General features: G+C 38.9%; 1 protein-coding gene across 2 annotated transcripts in view; it reads right to left on the reverse strand.

Moving 5' to 3' along the window:
- The window catches only part of PLPP1 (phospholipid phosphatase 1), a 65,631-nt gene that overhangs the window by 34,943 nt on the left and 10,275 nt on the right, over positions 1 to 20,413 (reverse strand). The window contains exon 2 of one of the 2 annotated variants that reach the window (XM_086769809.1): positions 12,330 to 12,484. The exons of the other annotated variant lie outside the window; for it this stretch is intronic. Within the exon in view, the coding sequence (XP_086625935.1) occupies positions 12,330 to 12,484 (155 nt within the window). The remainder of the gene's footprint in view (positions 1 to 12,329; positions 12,485 to 20,413) is intronic. 2 annotated transcript variants of the gene reach the window in all.

The following is a 20,413-nucleotide window of genomic DNA, read 5'->3' on the forward strand; positions in this document are numbered from 1 at the left end:
ACCTCAAAATAGGATACCAATTACTACAAACTAACACAACCACATTTTTAAACCCTGATCCTCCCTCCTTAACATATATACAGTATCTATACAACCTGTTTGTGTATAGGGATGAATACCCTCAGAAAGAAATAGCTGTATGGAAAAAAGAAGTAGGGAACTACCAAGAATGTTCAACAAAACAATAATCTTATTTAAGCTAGGGATGTACAGCCCAGTACAGCATAAAAGTGCTTGAAAAGCTCTTGATTTTGTACTCAAAATTCAGCAGTATTGCACATAAATTCATACCAATTTAGAGTTAGACAACAAAAATTTTCTGGGAGGAAACACTCCTAATCTGCCAGTAAGGGATCAGAAAGATGAAGAATAGCCTCCTTCCTTCCTTCCTGCCAGGGAAGGACGTTACTGTAGTCTCAGTTCTCTCCTCAGGACCTCTGTGTCAAGGCATAGCCACGCCGAAATCAGTGTGTACAAACTAAAGTAAACATGGAAAGAAGAGGAGAAAACAAAAGGATAAAAGCATACCAACCAAGCAGTAAGCGAACTGTTAGGGAAGAGAAGAGAAACACTAAATTAAACAGTCAGGGTTTAAAGAAAAATACCTAGGATCCTTTTCAACCCTCTTCCTCCTTTAACCTCCACCCATGAAGTCCTCCAAACCGAGCATGACTCCTGGGCCTATCACAAATGAGACATACTGTGGCTTCACCAAAGATCTGCTCTTGATTTTGTTCTTTGCACTATGAAGTAACTGCTTTTAAAAATGCTTCATCTTGAGAACAGTCACAGAAGAACAAACTAATGGCTCATAAGGTAAAAATTTCCTTGAAGTGACCTCTGATGAATGACATACAGCTTTGTTCCATGACCAAATTATGGGCTTACCATAGTGCCTGTGTACTCCAGCTAAGCCAGTCACCAAAAAAAAAAAATCATGACTGGTACACAGTCATGAGATCAATAGCATGCAAAACCTCCCCTCTGAAAGTAGCAGAAAAAACCCACTGTCATTGTGAGGAGGGGTTGTTTCCAGTTCCACACCAGCAGGACTACAACTGAGGGAGCTCTGGAAGCTGTCCAAGCACACCAACAAAGCAGAAGGACAGCAGGATGGGCTAAGAGCCAAGCCAGAGCCTCGCCAAAACACTGAGCCATTCAGACACCAGCCAGCACAGAGCCCTGGAGCTGGACTCTGCAGTACAGTGCAAAAACATAATCTTTCCTGCCAGGAAAAAAAATCCCTCTCCCTTTCTCCTAATACCAAGAATAGCAGGGTTTTGAAACATGCTGCAGCCCAGACCTAATTTCTGCCCTCCCCTCATGTTGGTATTGTGACAGCATGTCACGATATGTCATCAGTCGTTTAGTATTTAGTTAACTTGTGTAAGGGAGAAGCAGCGGCACTGTGCAACCATGGTGAGGGAAGGGGACTTGTCAACAGAATGCCATGGTGTTTCCAACACTGTTTATTCTACAACATACATATGGAATGACAACTTCATCCCTTGGCCTGCACACATACTAACACCAAGATTCAAGACTACACTTGAGAAAAGTGTAGAATCCAAGAATGAGGCATACACAAATAAGAGTCTATTGATTATCTACAGGTTTACTTCTTTTAGAGCAGGTAGAGTTTTAATCATCATGGTAAAGCAGTTGCTCACAAAACTAAGTTCAGTCTAGAAAAACCTTATCACAGCTTCAGCATACAGCCACAAATACTTGTGATCATAGTTAGGTGCTGTCACTTACATCATATCACCAGCTCTGCATCGTCCTTTTTAAAGACCTGCTCTATGAATAATGGTGTCATGGTCAGTTACTCTTAATTTCTTCCTACCCACACCTGAACATTTCAGCTTCTCAAGGTGGGAGATGAAATTTTGAGAGTGGTGGGGTTATTCAGGTGTTTTTGCAGCGCTTTTTAAGAATAAAACTATCTGCTCCTAAACTAGAAGTGGAAAGCTATAGTACGTGGATCATGGGAATGATGTCCCTCATGCAATGACGAGGTGTGCTTTTTCAGGCAAAGAAAAGCTGCTTGAGGTGTGTGCTCACTCTTCGGCATTATGAGATTATGATGTAATTAGTCTGTAATTGCTTGTAGGACCTTCCTATATCAAGATGATGCAAGCAAAATACCAAACAACTCAAAGTTCATTTTTGTTTTGCTTTTTAAGCAAGTAAGAACCAGCTAAAATAAGTTACTAAAATGCCTTCTCTTTCATAATTTATTTCCACCTCTTTACTCCATCTGAAACTAATCCTACTCTGCTATTTAAGAAAACAAACTTTATAAACAGTATCTGAAGCTATAACCAGTAAAATTTAGGTAAGATACAGGAGATTTTAAAGTTCTAGGTATCCACTTGATTTGAAGTAACAACTATGCATTGAAAGAGCTATGCATTGAAATATAATACTGCTAAAAAACTTTATACATTAAACTAAAAGTGTTTTTTCAGTTTCCCTCACCTGTGTAACAGATTTTAAAAGTAATTCCACTAGTCATTTCTTGTCTTATTGGTGTCCTCAGTATGTATCAGTGATGAAAGGAGACGTGCTCCATGAAGCTGGAGATAAGTTTTAATTTCTAAAAACCAGATTACAGTAAGATTGATCAGATTGACTTAACACTGTTAAACTGAAGTCACAGAACTACAACATTTGCAGTTTACCTTTTGCTCAGTTATTAGCCTGAAAAACTATGCCAGTGCTGGCTTTTGATGTCCTTCTGGTTAAAGTAATATCTACTCCCTCAGAACACACTCCATACAGCAGGTTTAATTTACTTCTTTTAAATACACACTTCTACTGTTTCTGACATGTGAAGCCACTAAGAAAAATTTCTCAAAATACTTAGGGGTTTTGTCCAGTTTTAAATTAATCAGCAGAACTTGGTTTCATTTATTTCTAAAAATCAAAGTTATTTTAAGTAGACAGCTAAAGTACTCTCTGCAGTGCAAGTCTCTCTCCCTTGAAGACAACACAAAGATAGGGAAAATTACAGTTTGGCTTTTTCACTAGTCAAGCAGGATAAACAAGCAGAAGAACTGACATAAGTGATAAAAGAGGCAAAGGCTCTTACTATAGCAAGTACAACAGCAGAGTCTTCCCTACAATTGTGATAGACCTGTTCCTTTTTCACTCTGAAAGATACCTTAATTCCAGAAGACAGAAGTAAGTTTTTGCATCACAACAGCAATCCCCTGAGTATGAAACCTCCTAGCACAGAGGAGTGGATATGACTTAACACACCAAATTGTATTTGTCTTCATGATGGTACAATGATCATTAGTGTCGAGATCTTTAACTTCCCAGATACAACCAAAGAACAGATTTTAATAGTAGTATAGGAGGTGGTGTACTTCCTTGCCAGAAGATTTATCCACATAAAAGTCTACAGTAGTTTCTCAAGGAAAAGTAGCAAAGATTCAACAGCTGATCACTAGGAAAAGAAGTCTTACTCATCTGCCATAGTCATGTGTCACTACAGTAAATTAAAAGAAAGGCTCTTTTTTTTCTACCAATTTTTATACCAATTTTCCCCTTAAACAAGCTACAGTTTCTAAGGGCAGAGCTAGTCACATTAAAAAGGAGAATTAGTAAAAATTAGTTGGGCTCAGTTTTACATGAAAGTAGAAGAAACTAAGGAGTTTTTAAGGAAGCAGATGGCAGACTGTCATTAAAGGCTCTCTACTGAATACTTCGCATACGACAATACCAAAAAGCATCCTTGATGTATACTTCATTTCCCAAGTCAATGGTAACACTGTGAAGAAATTGCCTAAAGGGAAGATGACATCAGGTATGTTAAGAAGAATTATAAAGTTGCGAAGAGGTTACCAGTAGGGTAATCTCAAGAATAAAGCCAACAAGCTAGTGTTATGCAGTGCACTTGCCAGCATCATTAATGAATAACTAGTAGATGTGCTGCTGACAGAGCTGGCAATTCTGTGATACAGTGGAAGATCAAGGCCAGCCAGTTCTGCCTGCAAAACTCTTAAAGACTGAAGCAAGAGAACAGATGGAGATTTGTGCAGTAATGAGTTCAGACTCATGCACTTGGAGGTTAAACAACCTTGAGCTGGGAGCTTGTCAGTTAAAAATATGAGGGAAAATAATGTCTGCTTATTGTGGTTGTTACACATCAATATACCAGCGTGGCCATTAGACAAGTCTTTCCAAAGACATTAACACTTTTGGCCACCCGATAAGAATTTCCCCTGAAACAGCACTCAATCAGAATTTACAAACATGTTTGGTTTTAATTCATCTGTCTTAAACGCAGACAGAGAAGGACTGCTATGATACATTCCTCATTATCTCAAAACTAAAAAAGTTGGGTTTTGTAGTTTAGCAGAACATAAGAGCCGCAAATCAGCTAATTGCATAGGCAGTAGGTATCAGAATAAAGAGCTATACTAATCCAACAACAATCAAGAATTAAATAGCCACAAGTACAGTTAGCAATTAAAGATATTCACAGTGACAGACACATACAGGCCTCTGAAACAGCCTCTCAGTTAGAATACAAGAGGTAGAAACGCAAGTAGCTTAACTGATAAGACTAAATATTTTCAACAGTTACAGTATGCTTGTCCAATATCCAACTCATAGTCTAATGGATTACATTTCCTCACGAGCTGAGGTCATTTCTGACTGATTATGTTGGGTTTTTTTCCATAAATATCCTGTATAATACAGGTCTATTTCTTTCCAAGTTTCTAATCTTGATTAGGTTTCCTAGTTGTTACTGAGTATAAAGTTGATCTCCTCCAAGGAACTAAAAGCTGATAGTTACCAATCCGGTGAGGAGAGAGAATATTACATTATATGCCACCCTCAAGTTGTCCTTCCCACTCTCCTCAGGAAGGAGATCACTTTATATTCATCCATGCTATATTTCACAGCCACTTTATTGCCCTGCTGCATCCTCATCAAGTTCTCTCCAATTCTTAGTGGCCATCTTTTGTATTTACTGCTCAGAGTACCCTATTTTGCTGCCTCACTGCACAAACTCTCCTCCAGAGCACTTATGACTGTACTGAACAGGGCAACCTCCTGGAGAGCTCTACTTGGTATCTTCCTTCCTTCTAGAAGCCAGGGAGCACTTAATCCTACTGTCCACTTCTCACATTTTAATGAATTACTTATACCTTTAAGGACTCTTCACCTAATCCCATGACTACTTAGTTTCTTAAGATTTTGGTGAAGTAATCATTTGAACGTACGGATCTAAATAATGAGGTTTATTTAAACATCTGTGCTTAAGCAGTGGGAGCAATAGTTTTTCTCCACAGTTCAGAAACAAAACCAATTTAAAATATTTTGCTGTCTTTTCTCCCAGAACTTCAAGAAAAGCCACCACCACTTTCATGCTATTATCTAATGCCAAATTCATTAGTGTAGCTTTAAACCAGAAGAGACACCTAGACTTCTTACTAAAAAAAAAAAAACCCTAAGTAGTATTTTGAGGTTTTAAGTCTCCTTACATAAAAAAATGAGGATAGAAAACACAATTAACATTCCCCCTGATTACAACATAGAGATTTCATTACTAACTGCATCAGCAAACACATTCATAATATTCATTTGTACAACACTAGAAATCCTGCCTGGAAAAACACATATTTTGTGAAAGCTTGGTTAAAACTTTTAAGTTGAGTATTACCCCGTATAACTGCTCACATTCTCTGGGGGTTGGCTATGGTACCACACAGCTCTCTGCAGATTAACTTAAAGACTTTGGCTTCTTGTCAGTACCAGAACAACGCTACTTTCCATTTCTTAAAAGGAGCTTTAGAGTTCAGGAGGGCACTTAGGAGGAAATATGCTTAAACCACTGCTCCACAGCTCACCAAGATCAACTGCTGCATTTTGTCATCCAGCTTTCTCCAGAAAAGATGGCAAAAACCATCTCTCTACTCTACATGTGCATTTTACTGCTCAAGGCAGAACAGAAAGAGGTACCATGAGGTGAGGCAGAGGAAGGGAAACTGAAGAAGCAGCACAAAAAGCGAACTTTTTCTCACTTTTACTTACTTTCCCCATTGCCCATCTCTGGTTTCTGATGCAGTCTCTTTCCTTTTTCCCCACTCCCTTGAGTCCCTGGTCTAAGCGCTGGATGTCCACAGCAAGTTATTAGTAACTAGGTATGAGACTTGAGACAAAGAAAAATCTATGCCACAGATTGGGGAGGTTTTTTTCTTAAATAGTAAGACTTTAAATATTTAAAGTTGCAACCTCCTCTCCCTACATTTCTCCCTTTTCCATTTCACCCTTTCATATACTCTGATAAATAACACCTTCAAAAACAACTCCAAACCACTGTGACTGCTTGGTCTTCTGATAGTTATGACCAGCATTTCAGTCAGCATTTTAAAAGCACTTGTCTCGAGCTACTTCCACTGTCAGGCTGGTAACTGTTTTACTCAGCTACTATTTCATACACTGTATGCATTCTTCATTACTATATTAACAAATATACTTGAAGGATTGAGAAGAGTACAACATCAAGCCCACAGTCTTAATAAGCAAGTTGCTGCAATTTATTTAAAGTGAACTGCATTTGGTAAGAGTGATTTGCACAAATGCCAAACTGGAAGTGGTATTCCTCAGGTCTTTCCTCACTTGATTTCAAACAGAGCCCACCAGAACACCCTTGCCATGAAAGGGGCAGAAGTGGGGCCAAAGCTTGGTGCAGCAGCTGCCATTTCTCAGCCTCTGTCCCCCACAGCACTGACCTCACCCAGGGATTACTCATCAGTTCAACTAACATGCATCACCCTGCACATCAACCCTTCACTAGTATAAACATGGGTTGTTATTATTATGTTGGCTTTAAAGAGAGTTTGAACAAACAAATCAGCAGCTTAATCCTCAGAATAATCCTAAATTCAGAGATTATATTAATCTATAGTAGTACAAGATAAGCAGTTATTATCAAGTACAACTCATGCTAGATTATGAAGTTCAACAGCATTGCCCAAAAAGGTTTCTAGTGCCATAAGTGTGTCAAAAAACCAAAGATAAAACATTACTCTCCTTTTCAAAACATTTACCAAGTAAGAGGCAAAGTCTTTTTCATAGCAGCGAACTATTAATACACAACCAGAAACCTGAAGATTAAAGGATGCAGAGGTCCATTCCAGTACCAAATACCAAGTTTAATTTCAATTAGTTGCAAAACTATCAGCAGTAGGCCATAAAGCTTTGACACTGCTGTAAAAAATGAAGTGCACAACTATCAATCTAACAGTCTTTAATAGGTTTCACAACAGTCCTCTGCTTTATCAGTCTCCTTCACAGCAGTAGCTACGTTTGTCACTCAAAAAACATACAAATTACATTTGAAACATACACCCAGGAAGTGCTTATGTTGTTAATGAAACAGGTGCCTTCACTAAAAGTTTCGCTGAAAAATGTATCCCTTTCCAAAACAGAGCCTAAAAGAAGATTAGTTTCTTTTGTCAGAAAAGAAATCAGTAGATTGCCTCCAAAGTATCACTGTGCTAACCTGGAAGAAGGAAAAGTTATAGTCAGAATACTGATACACATGGTAGAAGGAGACATTTCTGAAAACATTAAGCCTAACACCTAACAGGCGAAAGCTCGCACAGGAACAAAGCTATGTTGGTCCCACTTGGGAAGGCACCATGATACTGGAGATACTGGCCTTTGCCAAACTAAACTGAGAATGTCTTGGTTTTGTTTTTTTGAAGTAGAAACCAACATGACCTGACTACCTAAATATCTTTTGGATGTATTCAAGATGGAGAAATTAAGTCCTACAGGCCCATAATATTCTATTCTCCCAAAGTAGTCCCAAACAGCAGACCTCATCCCAGAGAAGTGACTTATTCAAACTGTTTACTACTGAACACTTCCCTTGTCAGGAACATCAGCACTTGCATTACCTGTTTTAGTAGCAACAGTTGTGGCAAATTACTCTGAAAAACTCAGTGCAGCATTTTGGCTGAGTCAGAACTTGACTCTTATCCTCTCATGAAACTCACCAGTGGGTTGTTTCCCTTCAGCTCCTGCATGGAGCAGCCAGGCAAAGCTTTGTCAGGGAACTACAGAGACTCTACTCATAACCTAGAACGGGGAGCAGATGAAACTCAGCAACTCTTGAGTTTCTCCGTTCTGCTGCCTTGGTGAGAAGGATGCTTCCGAGAGACCTCCTTTGCTCTGTGCTTCTCTTTCCCCCAACTGCACCTACCCCTAGATCCAAGAGAAGCTGTATGAGTGACACTGAAGGCAGTGGTTGTAAGAAGCAAGATGACTGGAAGAAGAGAAAATTGATTTGGCGGTGAAGTCACCAAAAAAGACCAACTGCATAGGACACACGCAAATAGGCATGGTTGGACCTTGCTGTAAGTGAAAGATACTGACATTAATTTGTCATTTATACTTGGAAGAACCCTTCTTATGCAGATCAAAAACACCAGACCAAGTACAACTTCTTAGACATTAATTTCAAACTATTCCTAGAATTACAATACGTAGACACTACCTGCTAACTACTCATGGCTTTTAGACTATTCTAAATTACTTTCTAAACATATCTAGAAAGATTCAGGAAGATAGAAGTATCAGAAAGATCTTCTGGGGTTCTTCAAATGTCAATCATCGTGGATATGTGCTGCCTCAGACACTGGCCTAGACATGTAAAGAGATTTGTTTTTTCCAGAGCACTACCAAGGCTTATTTGACCCCAAGTCTCCAAAAATTCCAATACAAAAATTGTGCTTCCCATCCAGACACAGAAAATAATTGGGGGGGTGGGATCAAGAAGTATCATACTATGAAATAGTACTTGGAAAATAATAAACATAAGTTTCTTCTCCAGATACTTATTTCCTGATAAAAGATGGGAATGGTTTATAACTATAAATGGAACTGTGAATTCTAAGAGCATTCTTTTAATATTCTGGTTTTTAAATAAGATCCCTCAGAGTTTCTAACACTCTTCACATCTGACTTTTAAATCTTCCTAAAATGTTCTGAAAGCAAATCAACATTCAGGCAGCCTAATTTCTTTTACGCACAGAAAGACTTCTTAACAATGAGATCGCTATCTAGGGCTTACTCATTACTGTAGGTTGTTTGTTTTGTTGGGTTTTTTTCTTCTTTGAAGTTGTTTTTCATTCCACTATGGGCCTACCCCAACAACTGAACCACACAAGTTCTTTCATTATTGTACAGCAAGATGTTCAGGCCATTTTTTACTGCACTCTGAAGACAAGCACACCGTTAGTGCAGCAAGGGGCATATGCGTAACAGTAACTTGAGCATTTCTGCTCACATTTCGTAAGGCTTTAGGGACTAAGGACTAAGTAACTGAATCAGCAATACCTTCACATTGTTGCGTGCTAAGGGGAAGGGCTATAACCGCTCTACTACTCAATTAACCATTAATTTCTCTCTTTACATTGCACATGTGATTCCTTTTGCTTTCCTCACCTTCCTATTACAAGTTCTTCTTTCTGTTCTACAATGCAACAAAGCTAAGGTACAAGTCCTACTTAGGAACAAGTATCATAGAAGCATAGAATAGAATCATAGAATGGTTTGGATTGGAAGGGACCTTTAAAGGTCATCTAATCCAGCCACTTGCAGGAAGTAGGGACATCTCCAGACCAGGGGCTCAGAGCCCCGTCCAACCTGGCCTTGAATGCTTCCAGGGATGGGGCGTCTACCACCACTCTGGGGAACCTGTTCCAGTGTTCCACCACCCTCATTGTAAAAAATTTCTTCCTTATGTCTAATCTAAATCTACCCTTTTTTTAGTTTAAAACCATTACCCCATAACCTATCAGAACAGGCCCTGGCAAAAAGTTTGTCCCTGTCTTTCTTATAAGCCCTGTTCAAATGTTGAAACATCTCCCTGGAGCCTTCTCTTCTCCAGGCTGAACAGCCCCAACTCTCTCACAGCCTGTCCTCACAGGAGAGGTGCTTCAGCCCTCTGATCATCTTCATGGCCTCGTCTGGACTCGCTCCATCAAGGTAGTTTACCCTGTTCATTGTAGTCTTTGATTAGGGAAGAAAAGTTTTCACAAAAGTGCAATTTATCAACTCTTATTTGCATAGTAGTAGACCGAATTTTTACCATCAATTCCTTAAATGTAGAAGCCTGTTCCTTTCAGGAGAAAGTCTAATGTCAGGGTAAGATTTTTTACTAGATGTAGGATAATCAGCATTACTGCCCAATAAGTTTTAATGAGCCAGCTGTGTCCCTGCTGAGGATGTTGACTCTGGAACATGCTAATTCCAAAAACTTAAGCTGCATTGGAAAACGCTTCAAGCCTCCACTGAGTCAGTCCAAAACAAGAACTAGTCTGAACGGCAGATTCTCCTGTTCACAGACTAATCAACTTTCCCCACCAATTTTGAATAAAGGCAAGCTTGAAGCTAGAAATCATTCAACTGGAACCCTCTGTCAACTCAGTTAAGTTGTGATAACCCAGATCTTATACTCCCTGGCTCTACAGCTTATCCTAACTCAGTAGCCATAAATGATTTTTCACTTCTTGCATGAGGCTAAAGAACTCCCTAAATCTAAAACTGAGACTAAGAAAGCCAGTTAGGTTAACATCTTAACTACACAGAGCAGTAATATACACACTGCAGTGATTACTTTCTCACTAGATTCCAGAAAACCTGCATTACTTTAAGGTTTGTAAAATGTTCAGACTGAAGAAAACTCATCTGGATAGCCTGTATTGTTGTTACAGAGCTATAAGTGCTTTAGAATTTTTTTTTAAACCTCTCTCAGCGTGGAGGCCAGCAGTGATTGTTCCAATTATATATTCCAATCCTCTGCACAAAGCCAGGCAATAAAAATTCATGGTAAGAATCCTACAAAAGTATCCTAGAAGAAAAATATCAGAATAGACTAATCACTGACAAATCTAATTCTAAGTTATAATTTTAGATACCTTGGTGGTTAAAGTTACAACAGCTGTCCATACCACTCCTTACACTTTTACACTTTAAAGTAAATTAGTAAGTCAGATATTTCTCCACTGCTTTAAAGCCAGAAAAAAAAAATTGCACTCTCAATTGACTTGCTATTACAGGAACGACTTATTCAAATCTAAAAATGGAAGATTAAAAATAAAAAAATCAATTCAGCAATTATCTGACTGCAACTGAAATGCCTCTTCAGAAATCCAAAATTGCACAGAGCTGCAATTGCTAGATCACTTGTGCACGTATCAATTAAGGTACACCTGAACCCCACTGGAAAATAAGTTTTTCTGAAGCTGTGCTTGAGATACATATCAAAATTACAAACTTCAGGCTATATTCCTCAAAAGTTAAAGTATACTAATAACAAAACCTGTTGTATCTACCTTCTATTTACCGCATAGGACTAATGCAAGCTTTAATAAATAAGCATTTAAGTGAAAACTAGAGTAACACATGTAGAAGTTCCACAGATTTGTTTACTTGTTTTAAATGACTGCTTCCATCCTTAGACCAGTTTAATATATACTTCTTATCGATTAATTTAGCATATACGTTTATCAGAAGACTACAGATTACGACCATTTCGAATATGTTTTGATCAATCACTGCAGGCAGAAACAAGCTCTAATTTCAGTTTCAAGACTGTACTGAATAGTTGCATTTTGGTTGTCTAAACCAGCTCAAACCTTACTAAAAACTTGGATACAATTGGGCTTAAAATAACACTAGAAAACCTTACTGAAGAGTTAAATTGTACTTTGTTAAAGTCATGCGGTCCTGAAAACACTGAGCCTGTTTTCTACAAGCAACTACGTTTCTCAGCCTCTGTATCCCATTTTGAAAGGTTTGAAGAGTCATCACTTTTTTTTTTTAGTCCTAAGAAAACCCACCGAGTCACAATTAGACTTATTTCTATAGCAAGTATATGGAAGCAACAGTCATTAGTTACAGGTTTGTGCACTCCACTATACTGCAAGATTTAACATCACAAGTTTAAGTTACCACACTAACCCATTCTGAGCAACAGATGTATTTATTCCACAGCATTTTTGTAAGCCTGTAGTGTTTTTCTCTCCAATGACAAAAGCCTAGACTAACTAACACAGTTTAAGTCCTTATCTCCATTTTTCTGCTCCTAAAACAAATGAGATTAGAGATACTACCAGTTAGACATTAGTTCCAGATTTTCTGTGCAAACAGAAAATAGCAATGGCACCTTTCACATGCATATACATATAGGGGATTTTGCCTATATAGACTGTTCTTTAACTCATAATCACAGTGCTGAACTGGAAGGCACACATTTTAGTCCCATCACCAAAGCTCCCTATATATTAGCTACTTACAGAGAAAATGGGCAGGGTGAACCCCACTGTGTAGAGGACAGTGGATGTGATGGTACTGTCATGGAACGGATACTTGATGCTGTCATCATTACAGAAAAAGCCTCTCTGATACGGTTTTATTTTGGCCAAGTTTAGAACACCAAGAGGTAAGCCAGCTGTTGGGGGAAGGAAAACAAAAAACAAAAACAAGAAATACATGTGGTTAAATTAAAAAAAAAAAAATCATTTTTAAGCATGCATGGAGGAAACTACCAAACATGCAAAACTCAAACTTTCTAAGTATCATGCAATGCACACACTTACCAAATCCTTTTTATATAAATTTATCTTCTCTAGAAGTCTACTTCAGAAGGACTCTGAGGTTGCCCACCAGATATAGAAGTTAAGAAAGTACAGAGTTCAAAGCCCTTTCATAAGTAAGGCAACTTGCTACACACCGAACCAAGATTATGCTTGAGAAAAGCATTTGCCACTCACATGACAGAATAGTTATTGAGGGCAGGCTGCCTTTTATGCCCCCTCCTTTGCCACCACCCCACAACACTGGCTTGTATCTGAACTACCAGCCTTGTTCTATACATTATAATCTGGTCAGTGTTTACAGAGAACAAGACAAAAAAATACATACAGATTTTGTTGTAGTTAGGGAGTTAAAGACTTCATGCAAGTAGTTTTCATGCAGGAAAGGGGAACACGAGAACTGCAGAGACACCAAAAGGAAATAGACGCCCTGAATGGACTGCATCTCAAAGTAGTAAGATTTACACTTTAAGAGTTGCATTTGCACAGCTTTTGTACGCTTGAGAAGATTTCTGCCTGTAAACAGCTAATCCATTAACATAGAAACTGGGACTCCAGTATAAGTCACAGCTCTCTGCACTTGCACTGTATGACATATTACCTATTCCCTTTCTTACAAGTTCACTTCCACTGTACTGGCAGTCATGCCGAAGAAGCCATCAAGACCTCTGACAACTAATTTCAGGTCTGTAACTTATTTCTGACAAGAATCAGCTAGGGAATAGATATTTGAGGAGCAATGACCTCAGGAAACCCAAGTTTGTCGTTCCACTCTACTTTCTCATCCTCCCTTTTCCTTTGGTCCCCTGAGCAAGTAATAGATCAACAGTGGACAAACTAGGCAATGATATAAGAATTGCAAAATTCCCAAACAACAACAAAAAAGTACCTTCTGGTTTAAAACAAGGTAAATAAATGGCAAACGAAACTTTGTATTTTCCGCAACATCCATGTAATATGCAATTCTGCATACAGACACCCTATGTGGAAGCAGAAAAGACTACTCTATAAACAAACTGCTGTACTGAAAACAAAAAAATGTTTCAAAGAAGTTCATGTGATGAGAGATTGCTTTGATTTCTGGTGATGCTTGTTAAGGTGACTATCAGATAATTCACTTAAATGGGGTTTAAATAAGCTTATTCCTATATACTTCATTAGAAGAAAAGACATTAAGAGTGAAACAATAGGAACAGAATGATAAATGCTGGGCCCTTCTGTGGGCTGCTAAGACACAGTGCAAAAACTCGAAGTGCGGACTGAAACTGTGTTATGTATATGCTTGGTAATATCCCAGCTCCCAACTCCTCTGCTAAGAAAACTGCTATGGTCACAGGAAGCAGTTTTGCAGGAATCTAAAGCCTCCTACGGAGCAGAGAGGAATTTTTTTCCACAAAGCATCTGAAATCCTAAGGATGGTCCACACTTAGCCTTAACAACTGGACATGCTTATGTAGCAAAGCACTCCAGCAGATGCTTACCATCCATATAGCAAAACTGAACAAAAATGCAGATGTCACTATGCTTGTTCAACTTTAAGCACAAAGTTTTTCATTAAGTAGGATGACATACCTTTGAATCAACTGTATCTCAAAGGTCTCGTTCCTTCCTCTGCTTTAATGACAGATAAAAGAGCTAGAGCTTGACAGAATGCAGATGGCAGAAGTAGCCGAAACAGAATAGCAGCCCTTCCAATACGAAAGGGGCCAGCCACACTGAACAACTCAAAGTTCTCTTGTATGAAAGGATATGGCTGTATGTTTGCATGTCTGGAGCCAATTTTCAGCTGCACTCAAGGCCATGGCAAGATTCCACTAACATAAGTCATAGCCCATGTTTCCTGTCTTTATCTCTCCTATTGCATACCCAGCGTCAGGATGATGGAGTGGCAAAGCCATTACCTATTTGATACAATCCTATCTTCTCAAACAGGTCACCAGATTTTCACATGTGGAAATATCACATCCTCATGGTTAATTTAAGCAGTAGTTTGTGTTTTGCAGAAGTTGACTACTCAAGACAAATACCTCTTTTTTCCAATACAAGCTGCTACAACTCAACAGCAAGAATTTTTCTGTTTTGTCCAACTACATTTTCAGCCTTATAGCTCAACCATTTTTAGCCAATATTGCTCAGTTTTCACAATAAGATTGAGGTGCTTTGCTTTGGTTTTACTTCTGGGTTTAACTTCATTAGGATGGGCTATTTCATTTTTACCAGCTGCTGAAATATGTTCCCTAAGTGCTCCAAGTCAGGAAGTAGAAGACACTCCAGCAGTTGCCTTGCAAACACGACAGAGTTCTTAACTCAAAAATTGAAAATGTCTTGCCACCAAAGTACACAGGTTTATAAGCATTTTTTTCAAAGAAGATTTTTTTAGGAACTGGAAAAGGCAATATATGACTGTACATTCAAAAAGTACCTCAAGTTTGACAAACAATGTTTTAAGCCTATGAGCAAAACAAACAATCTGTTTGAATATGAAGGGGTTTTTTTTTTGTTGTTGTGTAACTGCAGCAGGAGAGAATTACTCACTCTGTAACCTAGTTAAGACAGAAGCTTGAGGGCTTTATTTTTTTAATTAGGGAGAATTCCTGCCAGTAAGTGCTATGCACTCAGTTTTCATTAAACAAAGAGGAAAGGAACTCAAGATTAAATTTAGGCTCTTTTCTCCCCATTAGTCTTCTTTATGTGAAATTTGTTTTAAAAAACTAGTTTGTAAGAACTTCTACACAACCAGCAGTTACCTAATTTTTTCTGGTGCTTATACATTTAAATAGTTCTTTGTGTATTTGTTCCTTTACACATGTATTTCACGGAAAGAAAAGGACACCCCTTTTGTTAAATCAGATCGATTTGACTACATTATGCAGTACTTAGAAAGTACTTTAAAAAGTATGTAATCTAGAATTGGAATTAAGCAACTTTCAACTATGAGATTCCAGGAAGTGGGGAAAAGGAAAAGCAGTAAATAAAGAGGTTGGATGAGGACAGCTTCAAAATTACTGCAAAATTCTTTTGTATAGTCCATAGTAAAAGAATACAATAAACTGGAAGTTGGTTACACATCTTACACTAACTGCCCATTTCCATTTTTTACATTACTGTTAGAATTCCTACTGCAATCTAAATGATGTATCGCTTTCCAGTAGCAGAGTAGAAGACTTTGTGAAACGGTGTTTAGTTGACTATTAGCCTACCCCAAACAAGCAGCAGTGTTTTTTACAGTTGCTCATATTACAGGGAGAGAATATAACACTTACTACATGTAAGCAAGTGGTCCTGAAGTTTTTGCTAGAAGATAAAAAACACCACTAATATACATAACAGGCCAGTATTGACAGAGGTGCCAAGCATCTCTGTGACCTTTAAGCAGGCTGACTGTACACTGAACTACTGAAGAATGTGTGTATGCTCAGTTTCATTAGCTTGTACAAACTGGAGGAAAGGGTGACCAAGATCTAGTGAAAGATTACAAGGCTAAAAGGCAATCTTGTAGATCAGCTCTCATGCCTTGTTCTCTTCACAAGGTACCTCCTCTTCCTTTTACCTAGCGAGTATCAGGAGTAAACTCTGAGGATGCTCTTCTGACCTATGTAACTTTATAATTTGAGGGATCATCATGGCTCAGTCGTTTTCATATCCCCTAAAGCATGACCTTCGGCAGTAAAAAAAAGACTGTTCCTTGAAGTCCCCCATGCTTCAGACTCAGAATTGGAGTTTCCATTTTCTGTTAAAATTTCTTTAGCTGATCTTGTCAAGGACTAGTGACCAGCAGGTTTTGGGCTGTTTTGCTAGGTAATAGCAAGAAACAGCCGGCAGTCCCCTCATCTGGTTTCTGTTCCCTTTAATTATACAGGGAAAACAATCTGATCACTGAAGTGCTCTGGAACTGGCCCATCCATCCAAGACTTTATAAAACACTGGGAGGCACTTCTTTTCTCCTGTAATGCTCACACAGAGAGCCTCTGGCTGACCCTGAACAGCTGTAGTATAAAAGCTGAAGAGGAAAAGGGACTGCAGAGATTTGAAGCCTTCACCTATGAAAGAAATACAAACAAGTTTTGTACACATAGAGAAGAATAAAAGCACACAGAATGGAAAGGGAGAAGAAAGGCAAGACTGACACTTGAATTACTGAGTGGGAGTTGCAGGGAAGAAATAGCCTTAAGTTTTCTGCCAGAACTAAAAGAACGTGCATTTGTACAGAGTGACGCTAAGCTAGCTGAAGTAGTTACATGGGACTATGGTGAATTCACAAGGAACTGACAACTCTGATTTGTAGGTTCAAGCCAGTTCTACTGTAGTTTCCATTGAAAAATCTATGGATAATTCAGAGTAATATCAATAGCCTTTAGGGAACTTGTTTTTAACCACATCTGGCTGGACAACACAGCCTATGACACAAAAGCCTGAAAGGAAGGAAGGAAGGGAAGGTCCAGGGTGGGAGACTAGGGAGGAAGATGGGAGACTGTGAGAACAGTTCTCCACCCACAGAAAGAGAATGTCAAGAGAAAACAATACCCAGGGGAAAGGGGAGGTAAAGTCTTCAGGAGGGGGGAAAAAAAAAAAAAAAAAACCAAAACCACACACACAAAAAACCCTGCTTAATGAAAAAATGTCAATTTGTTACATTTTAAATATTTTTTAAAGATTAAAATAAAGAAGTAATTTAAGTTCCACAACTTTTCCTACAAACGGAAGTGCTGCATACCAAACTATGATCTTTTTACAATGTGTGCAACACAGCAATATTATTCCAATTTGTGGCATTTATCACATCTGTAACTTTAGAGTTAGAGGCTTAAGTTTAGAGGCATCAGGAGTTGGAGTTTGATACTCAGGTATCAGGTATTTGCCTTTGTCAGCAAGCTGCATGGGATATTTTTCCCTAAACAGTGGAAAAAAAGAAAGTATTATTTATAGCTGTATTAGCCTCTTTTACAACCGTAAATACTTAAGACCAGCAGAGAATATTGTTTAACGGAAGGTAGCCCCACGGTCTGAAAATACTGAGTTCTACTTAAAATTTCGGAACATTTTCCTAATTAAGTCTATGGACTAGCTGAAGATGTCCCTGCTCCTTGCAGGGGGATTGGACTAGATGACCTTTAGAGGTCCCTTCCAACCCAAACTATTCTATGATTCTATTACAGTTTTAGACAGGTCTTCCATTTTAACACTGTTTAAAGTTTTATACCTAAAAGGAAAGAAACTTGAAGTATCTAACCATTTCAGTTACAGTGTATCATTCAGTTCAGAATGAAGTGTGGTGCTCACAAAACCTCACAACACTTTCAAGAGCAAGAAGACAACCTAGACTGTCTTGTCCTTCTGCAACCTCTGACCATTCACTGCTATCTCCTTCCTTGCCACGGCACTAGCTTTTCCTGTCAGCCTGTTCAAAGAAAGAAAAAGCGCATGCCCGCACAATTCAGCTTTTTCAGGAGCACCTGCTCACCTGGCCGAGTCCGTGACTGCTAGAGCTGGTAAGAAGGACAGAACAGGAATATGTAGGCAAGAGTGTGGAAGAAGGGAGAACAAGGACAGACTGGCCACAGTGTCAGTTCAAACACCTCAAATTGTTCCCTGATCAGCGGTGCTTTCTCCTCCACAGTTTTAAGTAGTTCAAAGGAATGCAAGGTAAACAACCTTTAATTAACCCAATTGACCTCCTTATCTGTGGAAGCAACCAAATCTTCACTTGAGACTCTGTATCATCCTAAAAACATGTGCTGAATTGGTGTTTCAAGTTCTCCAAGACACATAGGACTCCCACCTGGTCCTCAATCAGGAAGTTCTTCTCATGTAAACAAATAAATATCTAGAAACTGAGAGAAAGGCAGTTACCCTTAAGGGAGGCTACGGCAAATGAAAATATTCTAGCTTGACTATTAACCAAGGTTTTTTCCTCATGCGGTACTAAGCTCTCAAATGCTAATTAAGAGAAATTGCACTAGACTAACACAAGACTGAGAAGAGTTTTTATGTTTCTCTATACTTACTCTGAAAAATAGGATCAGTACATTCTGCGGTTGATGTGCTGACAGAAACTCAGCTTCACCTTTTATAAAGAAATCTATAATTTATAATTAAGTTGGAAGTTGTCAAACAGGAATTCTGGCTGTATCAGAGAAATAATCTCTGTAAAATACAGCAAATTACAGCCTCAAACAGAACAGTTATTCATCTAAACACTGGTCATTTAAGGAAAAGGTATTTTTCAAAGTTTACATTCTTACTAGAGAAACGAGGCTGTTAAATAACCCTACAGACAGATAAATCCCATCATTCAGAGCTGAATCTATATGCTGGTAATCACTAGTGAGAGCAAGAGAGAATTTAAGTTCACCCACACTTACACATGTATTTTTGCTTTTATTTTCAGACAGGACAACAGCCTTTCTGCTCATTTTGCAATACACAGTCTGGGCTAAGGAAGTTTTAAATCTCTGCAAGAGATTTAAAAAGAAACTGAGACAGGTCAACCTCATGCTGCTGGAGAGTTTCTGAGCATCTGTAAAAGAGACTGCTCTTTGCAGAAAAGCAGATGTGGTGAAATTTTTTTCCATGAGCAGTCAAGAGAAAGAAGTTGCGATAGAATCAACACCTCTTAGATAGAAGGTTCTGGGAATATAGAAAACTACTAAGAGGAAGAAGATATTAAAAAAAAAATAAGAAAGCATTTATACTTTTGACACCTAAAGCTGAGGGATGTACAAGAGAAAAATCAATACATCATTTGTTCTCAATAGCTGAGACGAGTGGCTAGCCCACAACTCACCTCCTAGCCACTTTAAAGGACTTTATCTCACTTTCCTACCCCAAGGAATGCAAAATATTTCTACTACCAGCACACTGATTGTTCTGATAACGCCAGAAGCTGTGCTAGGCTTCAGTAAACTGGAGATGCATATTTAAAAGCCTGAACTAAGTTCTAATCTCTGCTACTATTCTACTTGCAACTATACACTACTTATATCTTTGTTTTCTGATCTATGATTTGGGTAGCAGAGAAACCAGACCAGCAACCTGAGCCAGCTGACGACAGTTTAACTAAATGACTCCCTCACCATGCCTTATGCTTTTGGTTGAGCCAGAGCAAGGGTGGTGGAGGCCGGAAGCAAAGGAACCCTTCCTCTCAGCTGGACCAGCCTCATCACAGAGGAGTGCAGTTTCTAGTCCAGTCATTTACTAACAGAAAACTACATCATACTCCAGCTTCTCTGCATTCAACAGTTTAGGACTACATGGGAGCAGTCGTTCAGTAATCCACATTACCAACCCGCCAGAACAAGTCACAACACTTGTGTTTAAGAATATTCACTTAGACTAGTGTATTCTCCCTTATACCTACATTTCAATCAAAAAAATTTACTTTTAGAAGCACTAAGTACCTGTTAGTCTAAAAACCCATGCAGTTGTCTCTCCTGTGAGCATTTACAGAGGTACAAATACAGAACTAAAAAATGCAGAGAGACGAGACAGTGGTATATCCTAGCCTGGAGAAACAGAAGGCTCAGGCCAGCCAGTTGCTGGTCACAAGCGATGGCTGAGCCCTGGGCTCTGCTCTGCTCGGGGGGGCAGCGGAGGCTGCAGCCAGACCAGCCCATCCACAGCCACCTGGAACTCATTAGCAGCTCACCCAGCGGGGCAGAGGCAGAGCACCCCGATTACTGACAGAGATATGTAAGACCCTCAGACAAACAGCAAAACATATGCGACAGTAGAGGCAGGGGGGAGGATGGAAAGGGAGAGGTCAGCAGCTCCTTGTGCTGCTCATG

This window comes from Chlamydotis macqueenii, chromosome Z, assembly GCF_036417535.1.
Source record: "Chlamydotis macqueenii isolate bChlMac1 chromosome Z, bChlMac1.mat, whole genome shotgun sequence".
In the NCBI taxonomy this organism is placed as follows: Eukaryota; Metazoa; Chordata; class Aves; order Otidiformes; family Otididae; genus Chlamydotis; species Chlamydotis macqueenii.